At 38.2% G+C, this 23,404-nt stretch overlaps 1 protein-coding gene and 1 pseudogene across 4 annotated transcripts in view; one reads left to right on the forward strand and one right to left on the reverse strand.

Annotated features, from left to right (window-relative positions):
- Positions 1-23,404, forward strand: part of PTK2 (protein tyrosine kinase 2) — a 261,253-nt gene that overhangs the window by 20,191 nt on the left and 217,658 nt on the right. The window contains exon 1 of one of the 4 annotated variants that reach the window (XM_067467263.1): positions 11,341-11,360. The exons of 2 other annotated variants lie outside the window; for them this stretch is intronic. Coding sequence is in view for 1 of the 2 variants with exons in the window: in XM_060775924.2 (XP_060631907.2) it covers positions 23,157-23,175 (19 nt within the window). In the remaining variant the exon portion in view is untranslated. Of the gene's footprint in view, positions 1-11,340; positions 11,361-22,889; positions 23,176-23,404 lie in introns of those variants that run through there. One more of the 4 variants, XM_060775924.2, reaches the window with a different exon arrangement.
- Positions 260-13,009, reverse strand: LOC132773536 (casein kinase II subunit alpha-like; annotated as a pseudogene).

Genomic DNA, 23,404 nt, shown 5'->3' on the forward strand with positions numbered 1-23,404 from the left:
TTAGCAAGGAATTTAATGTGCTGACACAATCTGACATCTAAAAGTATCTGTTTAGACTAAGGTTACATATTCAAACCTATTTTGTTCACTTTTGTAACTGAAGGTCAGAACTGTCCAAACATATAGGTTGCTTAGATTTTTGAACACTATATCTGTGTCCTTGGTGGGCCAAGCGGCATGATGATTAGCTGGAGTCTGAAAAGCAAGTATCACTAAAAACAAAGAAACAAAAATATGTGGCTCCAACACAAACTTGGCATCAGGGCTGCTCCAGTGAAAGGAAGATGCCAGGCATTTTCATGAAAGGGGAGGAATCCGTCCCCTTTTCTTTGGTCAAGGAGCCTGCCTGTAGGAACATATGAGATAGACAACCCTCTGAGAATGACTGTCTCATAATAAATGCAGGCATTCCAATTTCAAGTATGTTTTGTATCATCAAATACTATAATTGAGATATTTTAAGACAAATTGTTCGATGTCCCAAAGGGAAGCGGTCCTAATTCATTTGTCTTGGTTTGGATTTGAAGACAAGATATATTGTGAATCTTCTGTATTTTATACTTCTCTGATAGTGGCAATTTGAGGCATGTCTTGCACGTTCATCCTTTTTTCCCCAAATTGTGGAATAGGGAAGTGGTTCTTAGCTTTCACTTTCTTGTCTAGTGTTGCGCCCAGATTGAGTGACCTGTCCACAGAGCTGTTATGACTCACTGCACTGTCATTTTCTCCCTTTTGAGAACTTCTGAATTACATTTTTAGCTTATAAGAGACTCAGAAATAGTCAATAACTAAATAGACAAAAATAGCCCAAAACTAAATTCCACTGAAACTTCATTTTTTGTCTTTGTTACTTGTATTCACCAGACTTCACATGTAGATTTTTTTATTCTGTTCGTTTGAGTTTACTGTTGGAAAGGACTCAAAACATGTCATGATGTCATCTAGAAATGGCTTTATTTGGGCTGCTTTGTGAACTGCAGCCTCCTGTTCTCCTGAATACTCCACACGTAACAGATTAAGTGAGTCATCAGCCAACTGTGTAGTCATTAGTTTGTTTGGGTAAATAACTTACAGAATAGAGTACAGCATCTTCTTGGATCAAACACTGCAACATAATTCCCCTTGTGGGTTCTATTCATGACCACACTATTAAAATTTAGAAAAGCAAGTACAAATATGGCAAGGAAACATACTAAATAGGGTATTTTCATTTTAAAAAGTGTACATGTCAACCATTTTCCAACCACACAGACACACACCATTTAACAGTTTTCTTGGAGATGATTACCCAGTATTAGAATGGTGGTCTTGAAGGCTGATCCTGTACATGCTTAAAAAAAAGAAATCTTTGCAGGGGTGTTGTACAGAATTCTGTGATTCCAAGTGAAACTTTTATCTGTTTTTAAACTCACTATGCTATGGATACATGGGGTGTTGTGTGGTTTCCGGGCTGTATGGCCATATTCTAGCACAGTGTTTCTCAACCTCTTAATGCCACGACCCCTTCATACAGTTCCTCATGTTGTGGTAACCCCCAACCATAACATTATTTTCATTGCTACTTAATAACTGTAATGTTACTAGTTATGAATTGTCATGTAAATATCTGATATGCAGAATGTATTTTCATTCATTGGACCAAATTTGGCACAAATACCTGATACACCCAAATTTGAATACTGATGGGGTTGGGGGATTGATTTTGTCATTTGGGAGTTGTGGTTGCTGGGATTTATAGTTCACCTATAATCAAAGAGCATCGATGGAATTCAACTACAAGAGAGGAGATTCCATCTGAACATTAGGAAGAACTTCCTGACTGTGAGAGCCGTTCAGCAGTGGAACTCTCTGCCCCAGAGTGTGGTGGAGGCTCCTTCTTTGGAAGCTTTTAAGCAGAGGCTGGATGGCCATCTGTCAGGGGTGATTTGAATGCAATATTCCTGCTTCTTGGCAGGGGGTTGGACTGGATGGCCCATGAGGTCTCTTCCAACTCTTTGATTCTATGATTCTATGATTCTATGAATTGAACCAAACTTGGCACACAGAACTCCCATGACCAACAGAAAATACTGGAAGGGTTTGGTGGGCATTGAACTTGGGATTTGGATTTGCAGTTGCTGGGATTTGGAGTTCAACTACAATCAGAGAGCATTCTGAACCCTACCAATGACAGAATTGATCCAAACTTCCCACACAGAACCCCCATGAACAACAGAAAATACTGTGTTTTCTGGTGGTCTTTGGCAACCCCTCTGACACGCCTTTGTGACCCCCCGAGGGGTTCCGACCCCTAGGTTGAGAAACTGTGTTCTAGCAGCATTTTCTACTGATGTTTCAAATGCATCTGTGGCTGGCCTCTTCAGAGGGTCTATGGATATATGCTTAGGATAAGCCACCTACATAAAGTAAGCTTAGAGTTGGGAATTAGCCAGATCTTTTAGGCTGCATCCACTCAAGAGGACAGATTGTGATGTTAATGTACAGGCAGTCCTTGAGTTACAAACATGGGTTTGAAACAACAGGAAGTGACAGAATTCTAGGAAGGGAAATTCACTCCTGAAAGAATTATTATCATGGGGAAAAGGTATCTCCACTGAAGCTTTCTCGCCAATAATTGTTTCCACAACAAGTCAATTTTTTCAAAATCCAATTATCACAGGAACAGAAAGTGAGCTGAAATCTTCTGATCAGGGACAGCAAATCAATTACCACTGGGGTGCTAAACCTTCCCTATGCTATCCCTATGCTATCCAAAGCTTAGATATGTATATGTATATGTTTGGCTGGAGTTGCACTTAAAATGTACCTGTTCTGACTTACGTATAAATTTGACTTAAAAACAAACCCACAGAGCCTATCTTTTTTTGTAATTTGGGGTCTGTCCGATTTTAATAACTGTAAAGGTGTTTAAAAGTAGGGCTAAAGTCTTTAATAAGTGACAAAAGAGGATGGACAAGATTCAAAAACATTTTAGTGACATATAGATCATCCATGGAGAGCCAAGTGTTTTATGTGTTTAGTTTAAGGAAGCCTTCACAGGCCATTTAAATGTCGATATTGAAACACTAAGGTTAAAATTAATAGAAACGAGAGGAGCATTTTCAGTTTGCCAGTCATTTATTTTACTCATCTTCTGCACATTTTTGTTTGAATTTGCACCCCCCCCCCCCGCGCATACCCACATGTGCCCATAAAGGCAGAAAAGGGGAAAAGACCATCCTTATAGTTTCCCACTGTTTTTCAAAACTACTCTACGTGTATGGGAAGGAGAGAGGCTGAGAAAAGAGGAAAAGAAGATGTGAGAAAGTGATTGTTAAGATTCTTTGTTCCGTTTAAGATGTTGGGGAAACTCTCTAATGTGAAAGAAGAAGCTGTGCATTTTTTAAAGGACCATGTGTAGATGTGAAATGGGAAGAAGCAAACAAAAGCAACATTGAAATGATTGAATTAGTACTAGCTGTCAGTCTAGGTGAGCCCTTAAATATCATGTAGAGGTTTGCTGCCAAATATTGGTCAGTGGGGCATGTACACATGTGCCCCATTTCCTATCCCTGTCTTATCAGGATGAGGTGGATTGGCTGCTCTCTTGGTGCAGGAACAATATGGTTCATAACATCATTAAGGCCAAGGAGCTTATAGAACAGACCAGAAATTCAGCCCTTGGTCATCAGCGGAGACCAAGTGGAGGAGGTGGACAGTTTTAAGTTCCTGGGTGTCACTGTTAAGGAAGATCAGACCTGGGACATCTATATGGCAGTGTTGGTTAAGAGGGGGTCCATGTTGTTTTGGTAACTCCACAGTGGCAGATAGGAAGGTGCTCCAAAGGGTCACCACTTCTGCGCAGAGAATAATTGGTTGTACTTTCCCCTCTTTGGAAGAATTTTATAGGTCTTGCAGCGTTAAGAAAGCTCAGAGCATTCTTGGGAATCCTTCTCACCCAGCATATTCTATTTTTGATTTATTGGCATCTGGCAGACAGTACAGGGTGACAAAGACAAGGACACACAGACTGAGAGATAGCTTTTATCCTAGAGCTGGGGCTGTGTTGAATTCTATGGTTTTACACTGATGTGGCATTGGGGGCTGTTTGGTGGTGGTTGGGGTGTGGAGGGATGGGTGTGTAGTTTTGTGGTGTGTGTTGGAGAAGGCATTTAATTTCATTGTTCAATAGCACAATGATAATAAAGCTATTGTAATTCGAAAATAGGGCACAACTTTACAATTACCACAATGTATTGTCAAAGGCTTTCATGGCCGGAATAACTGGGTTGTTGTAGGTTTTTCCGGGCTATATGGCCATGTTCTAGAGGCATTTTCTCCTGACGTTTTGCCTGCATCTATGGCAAGCATCCTTCACTACCTCTGAGGATGCTTGCCATAGATGCAGGCGAAACATCAGGAGAAAATGCCTCTAGAACATGGGCATATAGCCCGGAAAAACCTACAACAACCCAATTACCACAATATTTAGTCGATATTGGATAAAATTGATAAGTATATCATAAGCATAGGAATATAAATACTGTAAATAAATAAAAAATAAAATAAGGACCATGAAAATTAGTTTTTAAAGAAATTTGGACAAAAATCCTTAAATGTTTTTATGCAATGTGTTTCAGTTTGAAAGAGATAGCTTAATTTAGAGATGAATTTCTCTCTCCCTGAGATTAATGTAATACATTTGGAGTGCTTTGCAATCATGTAATGTGCCCACATTTCTAATATACATATGTATAATGGAGGTTAAGCCGAACACATATACATGAGTAAAACCCTAGTATGATAGGTTTCTAGTAACCTAGATTGTAAGAAAACTAGATCTAGCATGTAAGGAAGGTAAAGATCACACTTTTTGAAAGTAATAGTGCTATTAAAAGCATTACTGACTGTACTGTTTGTAAGTCTATGTTTTCCTTCAGTTCAAAGTTGGTGGTATTAATTTGAGTAACAAATTAACTTTGATTAAAGGTATTGAACTTGGAAATGGTACAGCACTGGACACCTGACCCAGTGTTTTCCTTCTATTTATTTTCTTTAAAACAGCTAACTTCAATGTCTTGCATATCAGAAGTGCACACTTGGAAGTCGGGACCACTGAAGCAGCAACTGATATGTTTCTAGGGATCCACTTATTTGCTTGCTTCGTTGTTTCCACTAATCCTCTAAGGTCCTCACCCTGCTTATTTGACTTTACAGACTGTCAGATTGTGTTTATTTAAAAAAGGTGCTTTTTCTCTTAAGAAGTGTGTCAGTGATTTTCTAGTAAATGTCTGATGCTTTTATACAGTTTTCAAAAGAAATAAATGTCTAATGAAGCAGAACTTGTAGGAATGTACAAAGATATGGGGGCAGGGGACTAACATGTCAGGTTCTACCCATAGCCAACAGTCATTTTCTGAAAATGACACATTTTCAGGAAAGCTTCCGATAGAAGCAGAAGGACTCTTCAGTCTTAGAATGGCTAGAATTTTCTGAATGGAAATGGATTACCAAATTGTACGTAGTACATGTATTGTGTATGTCAAAACAGCAATGATGTACAGGAATGCCTATTATAGTCAAGCCGTTGTTAATTATTTATGAAGATATTACATATTATAATGGAAAGCTACACTATCTGTATTAAATATACATCTCTGTATCCTCCTTCTCTTCCTCATAGGCCATCACTCATTGCCAGTTATTATTGTCTTCCAAGAGTAGCCTTGGCAGTGGGTCCATAAATGACTGTAGAGACCTATTCTTGATCCGCATGATCTTTCACAGAGATTTCCAGATAGAAGGTGGTCTCAACAAGGGTTTGCGTGAGGTGCCCTCTTCCTTTTGGTATGTTTCTCCCTTTTACCCTGCGTGACTGCATCTCCATATATGAACCCACACGATCCCTTCGATCATCCGGAGAGGCCCTGCTCACGATCCCACCAGCATCACAGGTGCGGTTGGTGGGGACGAGAGAGAGGGCCTTTTCGGTGGTGGCCCCTCGACTCTGGAACGCACTCCCTAAGACATCAGACAGGCCCCAACTCTGGCAGTCTTCAGGAGGAGCTTGAAGACGTAGCTGTTCCAGTGTGCCTTCCCGGAATAATGATCTCATAGCACTTTGTCCTCCAAAGCACTTTACATTTCTTTAGGTCTGGTGGAACGCCCTTTACAAACACCCTATCTCCTTTCGTCCAGGTCCCAACATTATTTCCAATTTTAACTTTACATTTGGCCTTCCCACTGTTTTTAATTGTGTGTTGTCTTAGTGATAATGTTGTATATTTTACTGCTTACGTTTTTTTTTATTTTTAACTGCTTGTATTGTTGTTTATTGTCTGTATTGTTGTATTTGGGCTCGACCTCATGTAAGCCGCACCGAGTCCCTTGGGGAGATGGTAGCGGGGTACAAATAAACTATTATTATTATTATTATTATTATTATTATTATTATTATTGTGCCTCTTCAAAATCCATAGCACTATTGTAACAGCTTATCTCCAGGTAGAATGCTCTAGTTCTCAGTGTTGATTCCAAATTTTTTTAGGTTAGCTTTAAGCTCACTTTTAAATCTCTTTTACTCTCCACCAACATTCTGTTTTTAGTTCTTGAGCTGAGAGTAGAATAAACACTTTGGGGAGACTGTGATGAGGCATTCGGACAAAGTGGCTGGCCCAGCAAAGTTGATGGCAGAGAATCATCACTTCAATGCATGTGGTCATAAGTTCTTCCAGAATGCTGATGTTTGTCGGTTTCGAAGGTAACACTGATGGAATCATTCCAGAAGTTGAGAGTGACATTTGTAGATGGTCTATGTTTCACAAACATACAGTAGAGTTGGGAAGACAATCGCTTTATAAACAAGGATCTATGAATGTCCCAATCCTCAAACATTAACTGCTTCATTTGAGAAAATGCTGTATTTGCATAGTTCAGATGGTGTTATATTTCAGTGTAAATTTTTGTGGAGAGGTGGCTGCCTAGGTAGTGGAAATGTATTGCTGGCATTGCAGAGGAATTGTCTGGTGTCTCCTGGTAGAGCACTTTGGCTTTCTTGATGTTCAGTAAGAGGCCAAGCTTTTCATATGCTTCTGGGAAGGTGTTTAAAGTGGCTTGTAGGTCTTCCTTTGAATGAACATATCCATTTGAATAGATTACCTATTCAGCTTTGCCGTCTAGCAGAAAATAACTTAATTTTTTTCCCCTGTTACATATCATGGTACTCTAGGATTCCCTAGATAAATCTCGTTTAAATATTTCACCCAGCTGGTATGTATTAAAGCTGTTGACGGATTTTTCAAGTATATCAGTATGGATAGGGATAACATAAGGATGATCTTCGTAGAGTTTAGATTTAGATTCCCAAGTACTATTTATAATAGCAGGATTTTTGTTCTCTGATTACTGTTAGAGACAATATGCTCACTTTGGAAATCAGAAAAATAACATTAGCAACAGAACTTCTTTGGAAGATATGTGTACCAATTCTGCTAGGCAGGACTCTATACAATATTCTTTTATCCATATGTTGTGTCATTATTTTCCTCTTGATTCTGACTTCTAAATCAGTTTGTCAAGAGGAACTCTCCCCAGAAAATCTCTAAAGGATTTTACTTTCCTTTACACCAGAATGTCATATGTACTAATGATCTGGCATGCAAGAGAGACTGCTCATATGCTAAGGAAAATATCTCATCCAATCCAAGTTTCAAAAATAAGTTGTTACTAAAGTTTAAAATAATAAAAAGGAACAAATGAAAGGGAATAAAATGATAAGTAACTTCTAGACAGACTGTCTTTTTAAGGCAGTATCTCATAGGAAACTCCCTGGAGTAGGAGGGAGGCGAAGTGTAGGCTGGAGGGAATTCTCCTGAGAGAAGTCATGGGAACCAGTAAGGATTTTCTGAGGGGTGGTGATGAAGAATTGTGATGATACGTGAATCTACCTCACTAAAAACACTAACATCTCATGAGGCTAGATAATAACAGTGGACAAACAGGAATAGGTGTTCTTTCCTCCCCCCATTGTTGAATATCATAATGATTCCCTATTTTGCAGCTGAAATGCTCCTTCTGACTACTATGATACATATATAGTAATTATATTTTTTCATCTGCATTGTCATCAACAATATGTACATTTCAAAAAGTACAAAATTATATTTTAAAATAGGGCCCGAGTTAAAAAGAACACTGTTTTACTGATAGCATCTGATCAACCATGGCTACACACAGTACTTATGTATATATATAAGTATGTCTGTATTTATTATAGATCAGCAAACATTTCCCATGTGGTAAGACAAAAAAGTGTCTTCGAATTAAACTATGTGGTTTTGTCAAACAATGCATTTTGTGGACAAAAATGATGCGGAAAGGCGGAGAAGGCTAGTGCTTCTCAAAATGGATGGGTGGAAAAGTTCCAGAATATGTTGCCTTGTATCTCGGTTATACAAGGGTTTGAGGCTCCCCTATTTTCCTCCCTGCAGGTTACCATCTCAATAAGGCTGAATTGATGTTTGAAGTAAACATAGAGAGCTAGCATCTGCTTAATACATGCTGATCAACTCCTGACATCAAACGAAGGTGTCTTCCAGAATGGGGGAGAGAGTATTCTCTCTTCTGTTGTCAATGGAATTTGTTGTGAGCTGTGAATAAAAGAGCAAGTAAAACTTGGAGTAGGCATGAAGGTATTGAATGTCCATAAAGACTTTCTGTAGGTAGAGTCTGGCATTAACAAATTTAGCTTTGAACAGCAAGTTAGCCCTTGGTGACTTTTACGTGCCCACAGGTATTATGTTGGGTACTTCCGGCTTAATTATTTACAGATTCAAGTTTTCCTTCTTACATTACTGGATTTGGCTTATTTTTGCATGAAAAAACAGTCATGTGTAACAATTTTTCCTGAATATAAACAATCATGTCATTAAAAATGTGGATTTCCTTTTTTAAAATTTAAAATGTTGACTTGGCCCAGAATCTGCTTCTTTTGCTGCACAGAGAAGTGGAAGACGAGGAGAACAAAGAAGGAGCAGCAGCAGCAGCCTGGCCTTGGTTCTTGGGCAAAGTAACCAAACAAAAAGTAATGTTCAGATTCCAGATATGGTTTCCTTCCCTCCCTGGCCAGAATGCAGTCCCCCGCCTGTACTTTGGGCCCACTTTGGGGCCCCTGCATGGCAGGAGGAAGGGAAAAGGGGATAGCATGCAGCGTTCTTGGCAGTGCTCCGAACCCCGACAATGGAGATGTTGAGATCAAGGCGGTACTCTGCAGTGACCGGGGCTAGCAAGCCCAGGGCTTTGGGAGAGAACTTGATGAGCAAGAATGTGACCAGGTTGCTGATAGGCTGAAATGCAGACATGGAGGCAATCTCTGTCAACATTCTGGAGGACCTGACAGTGTTGGCTGACAAAAACATGATGGAGGAGCCCATTCTGGCTGGATGCTTAACTGTAGGAAAGAAATAAGAATGTTCCATGGCTTTGTGGGCCATGTGTCATGTTTTGTGGTTGTAGTGCAGCAGCTTGTTCAGAAAGCCCAGTGCCTTCTGTGCTGTTCAGGTGCTGGTTCTCACTGCGCACAAAGTGCTCCCACTGTTTCTGGGAAATATCTGCCAAGGATGTAGTTGAAGCAGGGGTCCAGTTCAATGTTGTACTTCTCTTTTTAACATTAGTGTTATTTTTAAAAAGTGATAAAAGTTACATTAAAAGTAAAAAGAAAGTGAATCAAGAAACGAAATATAGGGTATTAATGTTATACTTCCCAATGTAGTCGTAGAGGTCCTTTGTGCCTATAACTTTGGTGATCTGCAGCAGCTTGTCATTTTTGTCATTTCAATGGAAGAAATGCTCTTGGTAGTTGTACATCTCATAGTCCAGCAAAAGCTTTGGGAAGTACTGGGAGGCCACTGAACATCATATTCCTGTTTCAGGTAGTAGAACTCTGTAAGACCTCAGTCGGTGCTCATGGTTGAGGATCCTTTTATGTGGCTTGACATCTTGATGCATGTTTGTGCTGTAGTAATAATCCAGTGCCTTCATAATAATATAATAAATAATAATAACTTAAATTTTGTATCCCACCACCATCTCCCCAAAGGGACTCGGGGTGGCTTACATAGGGTCTAGTCCGGTTAAACATAGATTCAAAGATAAAAACATAACACAATAAAATTTATAAAAGCAACATAATAAACAACATTAAATAATGTATTCTCGAAGGCTTTCGCGGCCGGAATCACTGGGTTGTTGTAGGTTTTTTGGGCTATATGTTCCCGATGTTTTGCCTGCATCTATGGCAAGCATCCTCAGAGGTAGTGAGGTCAGAGGTAGTGACTGAGATAATAAAATAACATCAACAACAGCCAATATCTTGACAGAGTAATGAAATAGTAAACCCGGACAGGCAGGGGCTTGTGCAATAAAGTTGTAAGGTGAGGGAAGTTGGAAAAAGATTTTGTACATGTAGAATCCCATGCTGAAGTATGAGAGTATCTGGTGTAATTAAAATCTGTGTTCTTGACCTACTCAAAGACCAAGATGGATGTGTGACTATGTCTAGAAGGTTGAATATATTGGCCTTCCTCAGAGGCTTTCCAGGATCTTAATCATGCTTGGTTCTCTTCTTTTTTACTGCATGAGGATTTTTATCAAAACATTCTAATTGTTGGTGATGCTGATGGCTTTGAAGACCTCACTGTACTTGTCATGGCTGAGTTTTAGCACAAGCTGGTAGTCCTTTGGTTGTTCCTTTCCATGACTTGAACCTCGTTGTCCCAATACTTGTTGACATCTGCATAGACAAGCTGTCCTAATATGGTGCTTAGCGCCTCAACTGCTCTCGATCCTTGGTTATTTGGTAGCCCCAAAGCAGCCAGAAATGGTTGTGTATTCTGAGTGTGGAAATATGTCCAAAAGTTGTGTGGCGTGGGAGCTGCAGGCTTCTCAGGACTGAGTCATGTCCTGCATAACAAAGTGAAAATTCAGCCGAGTTGAAAGATCCAGTTTTGTTTTTTCTTCATTGTTTTCAGAAGGCAATCCACTTTTGTATGAGCAATAAGATTTCCCAAGAATAAGCACTTTCATAATGAAAGAGTAAAATGTTTCTCTAGTAACTAAAACTTTTTCTGCTTTCGCCCTTTCCCCTCTTATCATTAAAAGGTGTGTAAATTGTTTTTGAAGCAAGGGTGTGTTTTGGTTTTTGCCTGCTATGAAATTTGAGAACTGCTGGGTGTTTAGAGATTTTCCAGGAGAGAACAGAGAGCAGTAGACGTAGCTGTAAGCACAGTTACAGCAAGGGAATCTGATAAAACTTTCCATCCAAGGATTTCAGACCCCACATGAGCAAATGCAAGTTCTTGGGTTTCTCAATTGTGCAAGTAATGGTAAGTATTTATATAATGTTTTGCATAATTTGGATATATCATAACTTATGGAAAACCAGTGATTGTAGATTGTAGATTGGTTTTGGCTGTTCCAGCAATAGAAGATTTTGCTGGTGTCATGAATACTGTTTTCCAAATACACAGTAATGATGCCTCAGCATTTCTTAGTAGTAACCAAAACTCTCTGGAGACTGTCTGCCGTAATCCATAGTCATTTTTTGTCAACAGATGTCTTTCATCCTTGTTTTGATTATTTTATACCAACCCAAACTATAATTTTAAATAACTGAAACTGCCTCTGGAGCTTCTGAGTTAGTGGTGTTTGTGTGTTTGTTCAGTTTGACTACCTTGGGTGCCTAACCTATATACTTGTGTATAAATTGACCTCATGTATAAACTTATATTTTGAGGCTAATATTATGAATTGTGATATGCCCTGTGGATTAGTTGAGGATTGTTCCACAGGGAGAGAAAAATGCCAGCATCACATCAGGAGGTCAGCTGCCCCATGCCACCTCTTTCACTGTATTAGATGTCCAGGCATTTCAAAAAGCAAAGAATATAGAGGGAGTCAGTGCTTCCTTAAAGTTGACTGGGCTTGGTCTAAGCTCTCGCCTTTCACCACTTTACTTAGAGAAAAGTATTATTTTTAAATATATATATATAAGTGTTAAGTTGCAGTGCTTACATTAGCCCATGGATATGTTGAACACGTTTTTTAGGTCAATTTTTGATTTAAAATTCTAGAATTATACACAAGAATATACAATATTTATCATGCCCATAAAAGTAACACTCCCCTCTCCACTCTGGTGTCTAGAGCGGTTCTTATAGTCCCTTGTTATTGTTTTCTTGTGTGCGTGATAGTATGAATCCTTATTGATTTTAGCAATTGTGAAATCACTTTCAAACAGTATTTCTCAATTTTGATAAACATTTTTCTTCCATTACCGTGCACTGGCATGTGAAAAAGCTTTCAAGAACAATAATAGATTTACCGTTATTCAGTGTTACCTTCCCTTTCCTCCTCTCTGTTATGGATATATTGTACTATGTTAGAGGGAAGAGGGAAATTAATTCATTGTATCCTAGTAGTAATCCAAGGGCTTGTCCACAATCTGTAATACCTAATTACTATCGGCATGATCCAACCATAAACTTCTAGTGCCAGAACAGCAAAATTAGCAGATGTGGGAGGAAATAATCCCTAATTTCTACTGACCTTCTGTAGCTTTTGGGTAGCTCTGAGGATTAAAGAGGAAAAAGGAGATTTTGCTTCACTAATTCTGGAATGACAATGCTATTGAAGTTAGGATTGCACTCCATGCTTAAGATCTCCATACTTCAGATTGAGACTTTTGATTTCTCAGATAAACCCTTTATTGAATAAATTAGACAGCCGAACCAAAAAAAAATATCTTGGTGTCTTCGTTTTAGGCCTGTTCCTGGGGTTGTTTGAATTTCTGATTCAAAAAATGTTGGTTGGCGTAAAAGTGAAATTGTTCAGGTATACTGGTGGTGAACCTGTCTGTATGTTTTATATATCTCATTCTACAAAATAATTTCTCATAAAGCTGTTTGAAGTGTCAGTGACACAGTCTCTGAGTATGACACTAATGCGACATTATATCAGCACATACCAGGTGCATGGGGAATACAATTATTAATTGGTGCATGGAGTTTAACAGTTTGGACTTCTAATGTAGGCTTCTGGTAAATGTTGACATCTTTCTTTTTTATATATATTTCATTTATTATATCCTGCTCTTCTCCCAAAGGGATCCCAGCTGGCTCATAATATAGCTTGATCTTCTTAGACTGTTCTTGATGGAATTGCTATACTTCCGAGTTACATACTGTTCTTGGAGTGGTGTGTGTGTGTGTTCCTAGTGCTGTAAACAAGATCAGGAGATGACAGAACTGACTATACTAATCTAGAAAAAATTATTTGAACTTATTTGAATTTAAATATAAAAAGGAGAATACTTGAAGTATTGTTTGCCTTGCCTTCTCTTCATGTTCCATGTACAAAAGATCTGTGTGTGTGTGTGTATGTGTATGTATTTAACTGCTTTGGTCACTGGACTTAGCCCATGACATTTGGAATGGCTGGATTATCAGATGCTTGGAATGCATGTAAACATATCTGTGGTCTAATTATGAGTTTTTCCTGCGATGAACTTTTGTCTTATGTCAAAAAAAAGTTATCACAAGCAACATGAAATGACGATTACTCCTTTCTTAATTGTACCCTATCCAACCTGATCATCTAAACAGAGTGGAATTATAGGGGTTATTGAATTTTTCCTCAAGGTTATTAACACACCAATTTAAGCAAAAGGTATAAAAAGTTTAAAATAAAGTTACTTCCATATTAATTTGAAATAGGGATATTCTTACTAATCAATGCAGAAAGTTAAATGTCAACTTTACTGTCAATGCAGAAAGTTAAAATGTAAATGCCTATGTTTGTCAGTTTGTATTTGTTGGCCAGTTGCTACTGAGCAAAAGAAAAATAGATGGCAGAGGATGCCAGGAAGGCTTGGTATTAGTAATGAAGGAGTTATTAAATATTGAAACCGTAGATATAAATATATAGCTTTGCATCACAGTAAAGTGTAAAGAGCTGAAAAACATGGAGTCTATGCCAACACCATAAATTAGGATAAGCAAAGTAAAGAAACAATAAATAAATAAATTATAAAGTAGCATGAGCAAAGATGTTTTTGTACTTCAGCACCCTTCAGGTCTTCAGCATAACCAGCGATGAGACAAACTAGGAGCTTTACCCACATTTGTCCAAACTTATTTAAACGGAGATATTTATGTGTCATATGAGTATGTTCGTGAACTTTATTTGCATGGTTATACTATAGTGTTAAGGACACACCTGGAAATAAGCCTAATTGAACTAAGATGGGCAAACATGATTGATTTTAAATCACTTATTTGTTACGATGAATAGCTTGGCATCAGAGTAGATTCCTGTACATTGCCTTTAGTATAACTGAAAGTTATGCTTTTGCATTCTTCTTGCAGACGTTAATTTATTATTTCTATCAGGAAAAGGTTAAAGAGAAATACCAGAAATTTCTTGTGCCAGAAATACAACACTGACATATAGAGCTAGCTGTAATTACTACAGCCATATCCAGTTTCTGGATACAGTGCTTTGCGTATTCTGCATATGCCAAAACATATAAATACGTAAACATTAACCCAATGTGCATGTCTTTTGTAATAGACATTTTTGCAAAATGTGGTTCTGTACATTGAAAGCATTTGTGGGAACAGAGAACAGCAAAAAATTCCATCAGATGTTCACATCTGCTCAGGTGAGACAAGGCCTAAAAGGCTTAACTGAGATATTTGTACTTTGTAGAGCACTTTGCTTACTGGGTGATTTAGAAATATCCTTAATTATTTCCTCAGCCATGTATTACTGCTATACTAATAAACTTTTGTAAGATGTTTCAGGGCTTTCATGCATGTTGATGTCCTTACCACACATAGCCCCCATATGTTAAGGTTAATTCTTGAACATTTGTTCTTTCTGAGTCAGAAAAATACAATTGTCACCTGTTTGAAAATTCAAACAACACTGCAAATTATTATGAATTTGATTGATTATATCATAGAGTAGGCAACTGCTGCCAATCCAAGGATCACAAGGTGTTTGTACTTTCTAAAACCTTTTGTTCTTAAGAGATAACTGAGGCAATTCCAGCAACAGCAGAATTGTATATAATGTGTATATTCATTTTCTCTGTTTTTCTTGTCTGCATGTAATAAAACCCTTATGTACCAGAAACAAGTTCTTACCTGTTTATTTACATGTCTCTGTATTGCTATCCACTGTCTGATCTGCTCGTTTTGTGAGCATTTCTGTTGTTGCTTATTGTTTCAAGGCAAAGTGTTCACTACTCTGCTGTCTTTGAGGTTGATGAGAAGTTCAAATTTTGTGTGTCAAATGGCCATCTTTCTTGTGGAAAGGAAACTTGGTAATAAGGAATAGTGTTGTTCTTTTTGTATAAAAGCACTGATGGAGCAGTGTTTTGCATTCTGGCCTTGCTCTGTTTTTGTTGGTGCTAAATTTTCTTCTTTTGTTTGTACCTGGGATTCACTCTTGTTCCAAATGGCTTATTTTGCTTTTCATTTTGTGTACCAGGGATTTGATACCTTTTAACTAACATTTCTGAGTTCCGTCAGCATTAATAATTTATAGTCTCACAATAAACCAGCTCTTAGGGAGGGCATAGTGAGGCAGATATAGAAGGAACTTTTCATGCTACAGGAATTTTGCTTTGTTGCCCGATCAAGCCTCTGATCACAATATGTTCATGTCAAAGACACTGCGGGGTGAAATGGTGTCTTTTTATCAGGTTTCTAGCATCAGAAATCCCACTTAGAGAATAGGGTTTAAAGAATGCAGGAAGCAAGGAAAACATTATAACAATTAGCTGTGTGACAAAATTAGTTCCCAAATTTGTTAATCTTTTGGAATAAACCTATAATTTAAACAATTCATTCTGGAGGCATGGCGGTGTAAAACATAAAACTGAAAGTTCATAGTAAGATTGCTTATACTTTCTTTTGCTTGCTATTATACTGAAAGCAGTGGTTAATTGTTGCTACCTTGGCTTTTCAATATGATAAACGCTCTCTACGTGGGGTTGCCTTTGAAGACAGCTCGGAAGCTCCAACTACTCCAACGCTCGGCAGCCATGATTTTAACAGGAGCGGAGCGCAGGGAGCATACAACCCCCCTGTTGCGCCAACTCCACTGGCTACCGATCTGCTACTGGGCTGAATTCAAAGTGCTGGCGTTGGCCTTTAAAGCCCTAAACGGTTCCGGCCCAAGCTACCTATCTGACCGCATCTCTGCCTATGAACCCACCAGGAGTTTGAGATCTTCCGGGGAGACCCTGCTCTCGATCCCGCCTGCTTCTCAAGCTCGGCTGGCGGGGACGAGAGATAGGGCCTTCTCGGTGGTGGCTCCTCGGCTGTGGAACGCCCTTCCTACGGACATTAGACTAGCACCATCTCTAATGGTATTCCGCAAAAAGGTGAAGACCTGGCTGTTTGTGCAGGCGTTTGAGTAATTTAGTGCAATCTGGTAATGGAACATAGGAATGGAACAATGGATGACGAATCTGGACTACGCTTGGGTGATGAGAAGATTGGGTACGGTTGTTTTTTGTAATAATTGTGCATTGTAATTGCTTATTGGTAATTTATGGATAATGTGTTAAGTCAATTGTTATATGTTGTATGGAACCACTGCTGTTTCTACTGTTTCTACTGTTTGTGAACCGCTGTGAGTCGCCTTCGGGCTTGAGATACAGCGGTATATAAGCAAAGTAAATAAATAAATAAATAATAAATCATGCCCTTTTGTCATTGTGTGTGTTGTATTCGCATTTTTAACAGACTCCTTGAAGTCAATTTCAGTAAAACAGAGATGGAGAAGTTACAGGCCATAAATTATGTTTTGAACACATAAGCCTCACAAAACCCCCAAATCTTGAAAATAAACAGACAAATAAATGTGAACTCCTACACGAAATAGTCCACAATGGCTAAGGATCACTGGCAAACATGGCAATTTGTTCACTTCATGTTGTGGCCCTGTTGTGTAGCCTGGCCCAACAACTTTGTTTCAGAGTCATATTTATTGCAGCCCTCCTTCTGTGTTGTGTAACATGATCATATCATAGCATGGGTTCAGGCAAATCTTATCTCTCAAGAAAGGTAGTCAACAAGAGCTCTAAGTCATTATACTCCCCTTCTGTTGCAGGTAAAAACATGTTTTTTTAGATTTTTTTCACGAAGATTTCAAGTTTGGTTAAAAAAAATCTTCAAAGTAGTGGTGAAAGTCCTACATCATTACAGAAACTCTATTTTGTAGCTTTGTAGCATGGCTCCTTTTCCCCCCCTGTTCCACATTACTGTATCCAATCCATAGCTAGTATCTGTACGTGGATTCTGAATAGAAATTAATAAGTAGAGGGGATTTTTCTCCTACAATAGTAATAACATCTCCTGCAATTGTAATATCAAAAGTAATAACACAAAAACAATTGGTAATACTCCTGGATCCATCTCTCCAAATGTTAGCTCAGGTAGATGCAACAGTCAGGAGTACTTACTATCACCTTTGGCTGATCCGCCAGTTGCGCCCTTTCCTAGATTTGGAGGGCCTGAAGATGGTAATGTATGTGCTGGTAACCACAAGGGTGGGCTTCTGCAATTTTCTTAGTTATATGCCACCTTTCTCTATCCCAAGGGGGACCCAAGGCGGCTTACATGCGGCACCTCCAACAATGCCTTAAACATAAAATGTTAAATAAATTAAAATACATTCCAATGTTAAACACGCCACTGGCCTACCCATGTACCAAATTCAGAAACTCCAACTAGTTCTTGTAACCAGATTGGTTACAGGAACATTAGGAGTGAGCATATTACATCTATCCTAAAGTTCCTCCACTGGCTACCAATTAGTTTCCAGGCAAAGTACAAGGTGATGGTTCTGACCTTTAAAGCCCTACATGGTTTGGGTCCAGGTTATCTAAAGGACTGCCTGCTCCCAAACAATCTGCCCCACACACTTTGGTCTTCTGGGGGATATCAGCTCCAACCATCCAGAACCTAACTGGCAACCATCACCCAGAGAACCTTTTCATCGGCCACCCCAAGGCTGTGGAATGACCTGCCAGTAGAGCTCTGATAGCGAAATCGGCTGTTGGAATTTGAGACTCAAGTGAAGACCCATCTCTTCCAGCAGGCCTACCCAGACAGTCTTTACACATAAACATGAATTTTAATGCATGCCCTTTGTTCATTATCTGTTTTATCTATTTTAATATGTATTCCATAGAGATACATTTTGGTATGTATCTTTTATTGAGGTACATTTTAGTGTGTGCATTTGTAGTGTTTTTGCTGTGTTTATTTCTTACCCAACTCAGGTAAGAAATAAAATTATTATTATTATTTAATACATAACAGGATTTGTACACAGCAAACAATATCACTATGCTGGCTTTTGTATTTGATCACACATCAGACATTTCCCAAGTGCCTAGGACTTTGCCATGTATAGGCGAATAATGTGTGCGGATCCAAGTAGACTGGCCTTTTGCAGCTGACAGATGGTAATTTTGTCAGTGCCTATTGTTTTTAAGTGTAGGCCAAGTTCTTTAGGCACTGCACCCAGTGTGCTGATCACCACTGGGACCACCTTTACTGGCTTGTGCCAAAGTCTATTGTTGTTGTTGTTGTTGTTGTTGTTGTTGTTGTTGTTGTTGTTGTTGTTATTATTATTATTATTATTATTAAAGATGTCTACATGTCTTGACTTCAATATTTTAAAAATGTGATTCTTTTAGAAATGAACCTCCTATAACACCCCACCTTTCATTGACACAGATGGAAATCTCACTTTATAACTGGTGATTCAGAATTACTTATAGCTGGTGGTATGTATTTCTGTTAAGAAAGGAGGGATGTGAACTGTCTTCAAGCCGACCTTATGGCAACCCTATGAATGGGAAACTGCTAAGACATCCTGTCATCAATGGAGGGCTGTGTTTTCCTTGGTTGAGACTACCCAACTGCAGTGTGGGTTTATTCTTTTTCTGCAATGTTCTACTTTGCCAAGCATTATTGCCTTTTCTAGTGAGTCATGTCTTCTCAGGATAACTCCACAAAGTATGACAGTCTTAGTTTAGATTATCTTGACTTCTAGGGAGAGTTCAAGCTTTGTTCCCTCTGCGATAAATGAAATACATACTTCTGTAAACTGAATTCACATGTATGTGATGATTAGTGAGCACAGGGGGTTGATGTACTTTTGATAGGTATATTAGCAGCCTATAGAAAAAGGCAGGTTAGATCTTAGAGTTTTGTTGTAATAGATATCAATCTCCATTATTTAAATACACAAAAGGCACAGGGATTGATATTTAGTTTAAGGATTTTACTGGATGGCATTCCCACAAGTTAGAAAAGATTTGGAAAATGACTCACTTGGTGTTTTTTAAAAAGCAGTCTACATAGAGGCTTTTGAAATCCTACAAGCTCCTTCTTACAAGGACTTTTTATTTCTGTAATTCAAGAACATGGAAAAGATTCTTTTAACATTGTGAATCAAAAGGCCTGTCTCTTGTACTATTAAAATGTCAAAGTCTTAATAGCTACCCTTAAAGATTTACTGGAGACTACAATCTCAGTTTACAGCTAAGTTGGATGCTATTGAAAGAGAAGGGATAGCATATATTGCTTATAGATTTACCTCTTTCAGTTTCAAATTACCGTTGTGTTGCTTGCACAACTGTGATTGTGACTGATGCAAATAAAGTTTTCAGTCTGCTTCCTCCAAGCTATTCTATTAGCATTTGAATTTTCTGATATTTATTTGTAACACCTACATTTATCTACAAGCCCATATAACTACACTTAGTCTAGGTTCCTGCTGTATTTCTGCAGTGGAGATATAGTAGGGCTAGATAGGAATATTCCTTTTCTCTCTCTTCTCTTTTAGTATATCAGCTCATCTTTACTATCAAGGTTATTGTCCTAGTAATGGAATAGAAGGTGTTTAACGTGTATTTAGATTTCATATTTCATTAAGGTGGATAGTGACATTAATGGCATGGTTAATATTGGTGGGAAATCAGTATTATTAACATGGACATTCTTTGTCATTCCATTTTCGTTTCTTACACCCCATTACTTTACTAAAATTAACTATCTTTTAGAATCCCTTAGGGAATCATCTACCATGTTTATCTATCATGTTTCTCTCTCCAATACACCTGTCTTCTGGTTGAGAAGAAGCAACAATCTACATTTCATTATTATATTGTAGAGTCCTTTAAAAAAACTTTTCGTATGATAGTAGCAGTTTGGCCATACTATTTTGCCCTGGAGGACATGATATTTGACTATTGTCTAGTGAGTGATCTTGCTTCTGTTCAGATTCAACAATACTAATATCATTAAAATGTGGAGGAAATCCTTTCAGTTGGGGATGTCTAAGATACATTAAACCTACTGATCTGGATTGTATTTGACTTGTCATGGTGCTATTCTGATAGTACAGCCAGAAAGTGGGAAATGATCTTGAAGAAATTGTTGGGTATCAGATAATATGAATACATTTGATAGCAAATGTTATATTGGCATTTGTTATGAGCTCTTAGATTTCTCAACTTTGCAAAAAGAAAAACTTGAACTTCAGTAATAATAGTGTCTGTGATATATGTTCTGACTTGCATATTTGTCCTCATACCTTGAAGATGGCTTGGAAACTACAGTTGGTTCAAAGGCTGGCTTCCAATAAGTTTCCGGTCCCAATTCAAGGTGCAGGTGATCACCTACAAAGCCCTAAATGGTTCGGACCCTGCCTATATTCGCAATCGTATCTTCCTAGGGAGATCAGACAGGCTCCCATTTTGGTCTCCTTTCAGAAGGAATTAAAAACCTGGATGTTCAGTTTTGCCTTTGATTAGGCAGCTCACCAGAGATCCATCCTGTCCACACTTTAAGTTCTGCACTTTATTTTGGATCTTTTGTTGGATACCTTGACACTTCCACCAACAGTATGCCCTAGCCCCTGTTTATTCAATTTTCCGCACTTTCTATTGTCTCCTTTTAGGAATTATTTGCACTCTTTGAGCCTGAACTCAACTATGACCTTTATCTCAGCCATATTGTTTTATGATGCTGTTTATGATTGTGTTATGTTTTAGTATTTTTGTTGATGGATTTTAACTGTGTCTATGTTTTTATCTGTAATTTTTGGGTTTGTCCCTTTGTAAGCTGCCCAAAGTCCCCTAAGGAAAATGGTGGCGGGGTATAAAAATAAAGTAGTAGTAGTTGTTGTTGTTGTTGTTGTTCTTCTTCTTCTTCTTACTGTATAGTCCTACTGTATAGTCTAGCTCTGCAAGAGTTCTGAAGTTTCCATTTTTAAATGTATATAGAATAAACTTATGAGGAAATGATACAGAGACATCTAGAAAAATTACATTATGTCTATAGGTAGCCCCTGAGTTACAAACATCCGACTTACAAGCGACTCATAGTTAAGAACAGAGGAGACAACAGGAAGTGAGCGAAGTCTACCCCTAGGAAGGAAAATCCACTCCTTAAAGAGTTATAATATTTATCTTACAGTTTTAAAGAAATCTGGACCCCACCTTGTCTGTGTAGAGACCTAAAAACGTGGATGTTCCACTGTGCTTTTGATGCAACAGTTCCCCAGGTAATTTTCGTGCCCCCCCCCATCTATAAACCAAGATCTGGCCCTTGTACTTTACTGCTGTTCCTTGCCCATAGATATAATGTTCTAGTTCATATTGTTCTTTTTCTCCTAATTTGTCATCTGGCTGCAGCACTTTATTCATCAGCTCTGTCCTTGCAACTGATTTGCACCAGCCCACTTGCCTGAGCTCAGTAATTGTTTACTATGTCAGGCTATTGGTAGTTTGTTTGTTTTATGATGTTGTTTTATGAATTTTACTGGTTATATTAAACTATGTTGATTGGGCTTGTCCCCATGTAAACCACCCCAAGTTCCTTCAGGAAGATGGTGGCGGGATACAAAAATAAAGTTGTTATTGTTATTATTTTTATTATTATTATATCTTTACTTGTTCTTATGTTAAATAAAATTTAACAGGAATTGGAAAAATGTGTTGTATGTATATTTATTTAATATAAGTTCTAAAATTCTATGTACTATACATTTTGTTTGCGAATTAAGAGCCACTGTGATATACAAATATTAGATGAGAAACTCCTTGTTTAAAGAAGCTTAATTTTTTTAAATGATTTAACAAAAAAGTTTTCTAACTGTGAAACATAAGCAACTGAAGACTACAGAACTGAAAAATTAACAACTAATCTTGAAAGGACTGTTGTTTTGGTAGTTGTGTGCCTTCAAGTTGTTTCTGACCTATGACCACCCTCAGGTGCTCGCATCACATGGTTTTCTTGGAAGGGTTGCCATTGCCTTCCTGATGAACCAATTGATATTTCGAGGGATGATGTCCATAAGTAATTACTTTTGATTATTTTGAATTACAGATTTAAATCATTTGTGTGCATTTTCACACAAATGCCTATTTTAAGAGCTTCGTTCTCTTAAAAGTAGAGTACATTAATTACATAGAATATTATGATATTTAATTTAAGTATGACACTGCATCTCTTTTGTCAAGGAAAAATGCAGTTTTGCCTTATTCTTTTTCCTTCTCTAAGAAAATATGCTGCAAAAAAATGTAGCCAGCTTTCAGGATAGCCTTCGTTCAGTGCTTTATTGTCAATGTCTTAAAAACTAACTGACAGAATTTGAATGTTACGTTTCCAAGTGCATATAACGGGCTTACCGACACACACACACACACACACACACACACAATATTGGAGTTGAAGAGATTCAAAAGGCTGGTGACTGTGGCTGTTCCCCTTTTAGGATTTATTGCTGCTGCAGCCAGATTTAGCAGAATACGTTTACCCATCTGGCAGCCTGGAATTGTCTCGTCAGCTGAAGCTAATGGACTTAGTGATGGATGCCTTTTGTTTGCGCTGCCTGACTTTTGAGTGAAAGGAGACAAAAGAAGCTGCACTGGCTTCACTGTACTGTGTGATAAGCTCGTGACCAAAGGCTGCCGCACTGTATTGTGTGTGAAATTGAGAGGTGGAGGAAATATTAAATGACTATTTTACTGAATGCTGAATCTGTACTGAATATACTGGATTGGAGCAGAAAGGTCTTTGTGGAGAGCCTACATGGAAAGACTATATTGTGGTAAGGAACATAGAGAATGGAAAATGATACTGCCTTTCATCAGTTTAATGGGTTCATTGGGTATTGTTGCTGCCTTGCACGGATTCTGACAGTCTTAAGTTCTTTGGTTGTAGTAAATTAAAATGTAAGTATTTGTATCAATTCAGTAGTTGGAACATGGGTGACTGATATAGAATTATAATGATTAAGAAACCGCCATCCAGAGTGGAGTGAATTTCATAGTACCTAT

This window comes from Anolis sagrei, chromosome 4, assembly GCF_037176765.1.
Source record: "Anolis sagrei isolate rAnoSag1 chromosome 4, rAnoSag1.mat, whole genome shotgun sequence".
NCBI lineage: Eukaryota > Metazoa > Chordata > Lepidosauria > Squamata > Dactyloidae > Anolis > Anolis sagrei.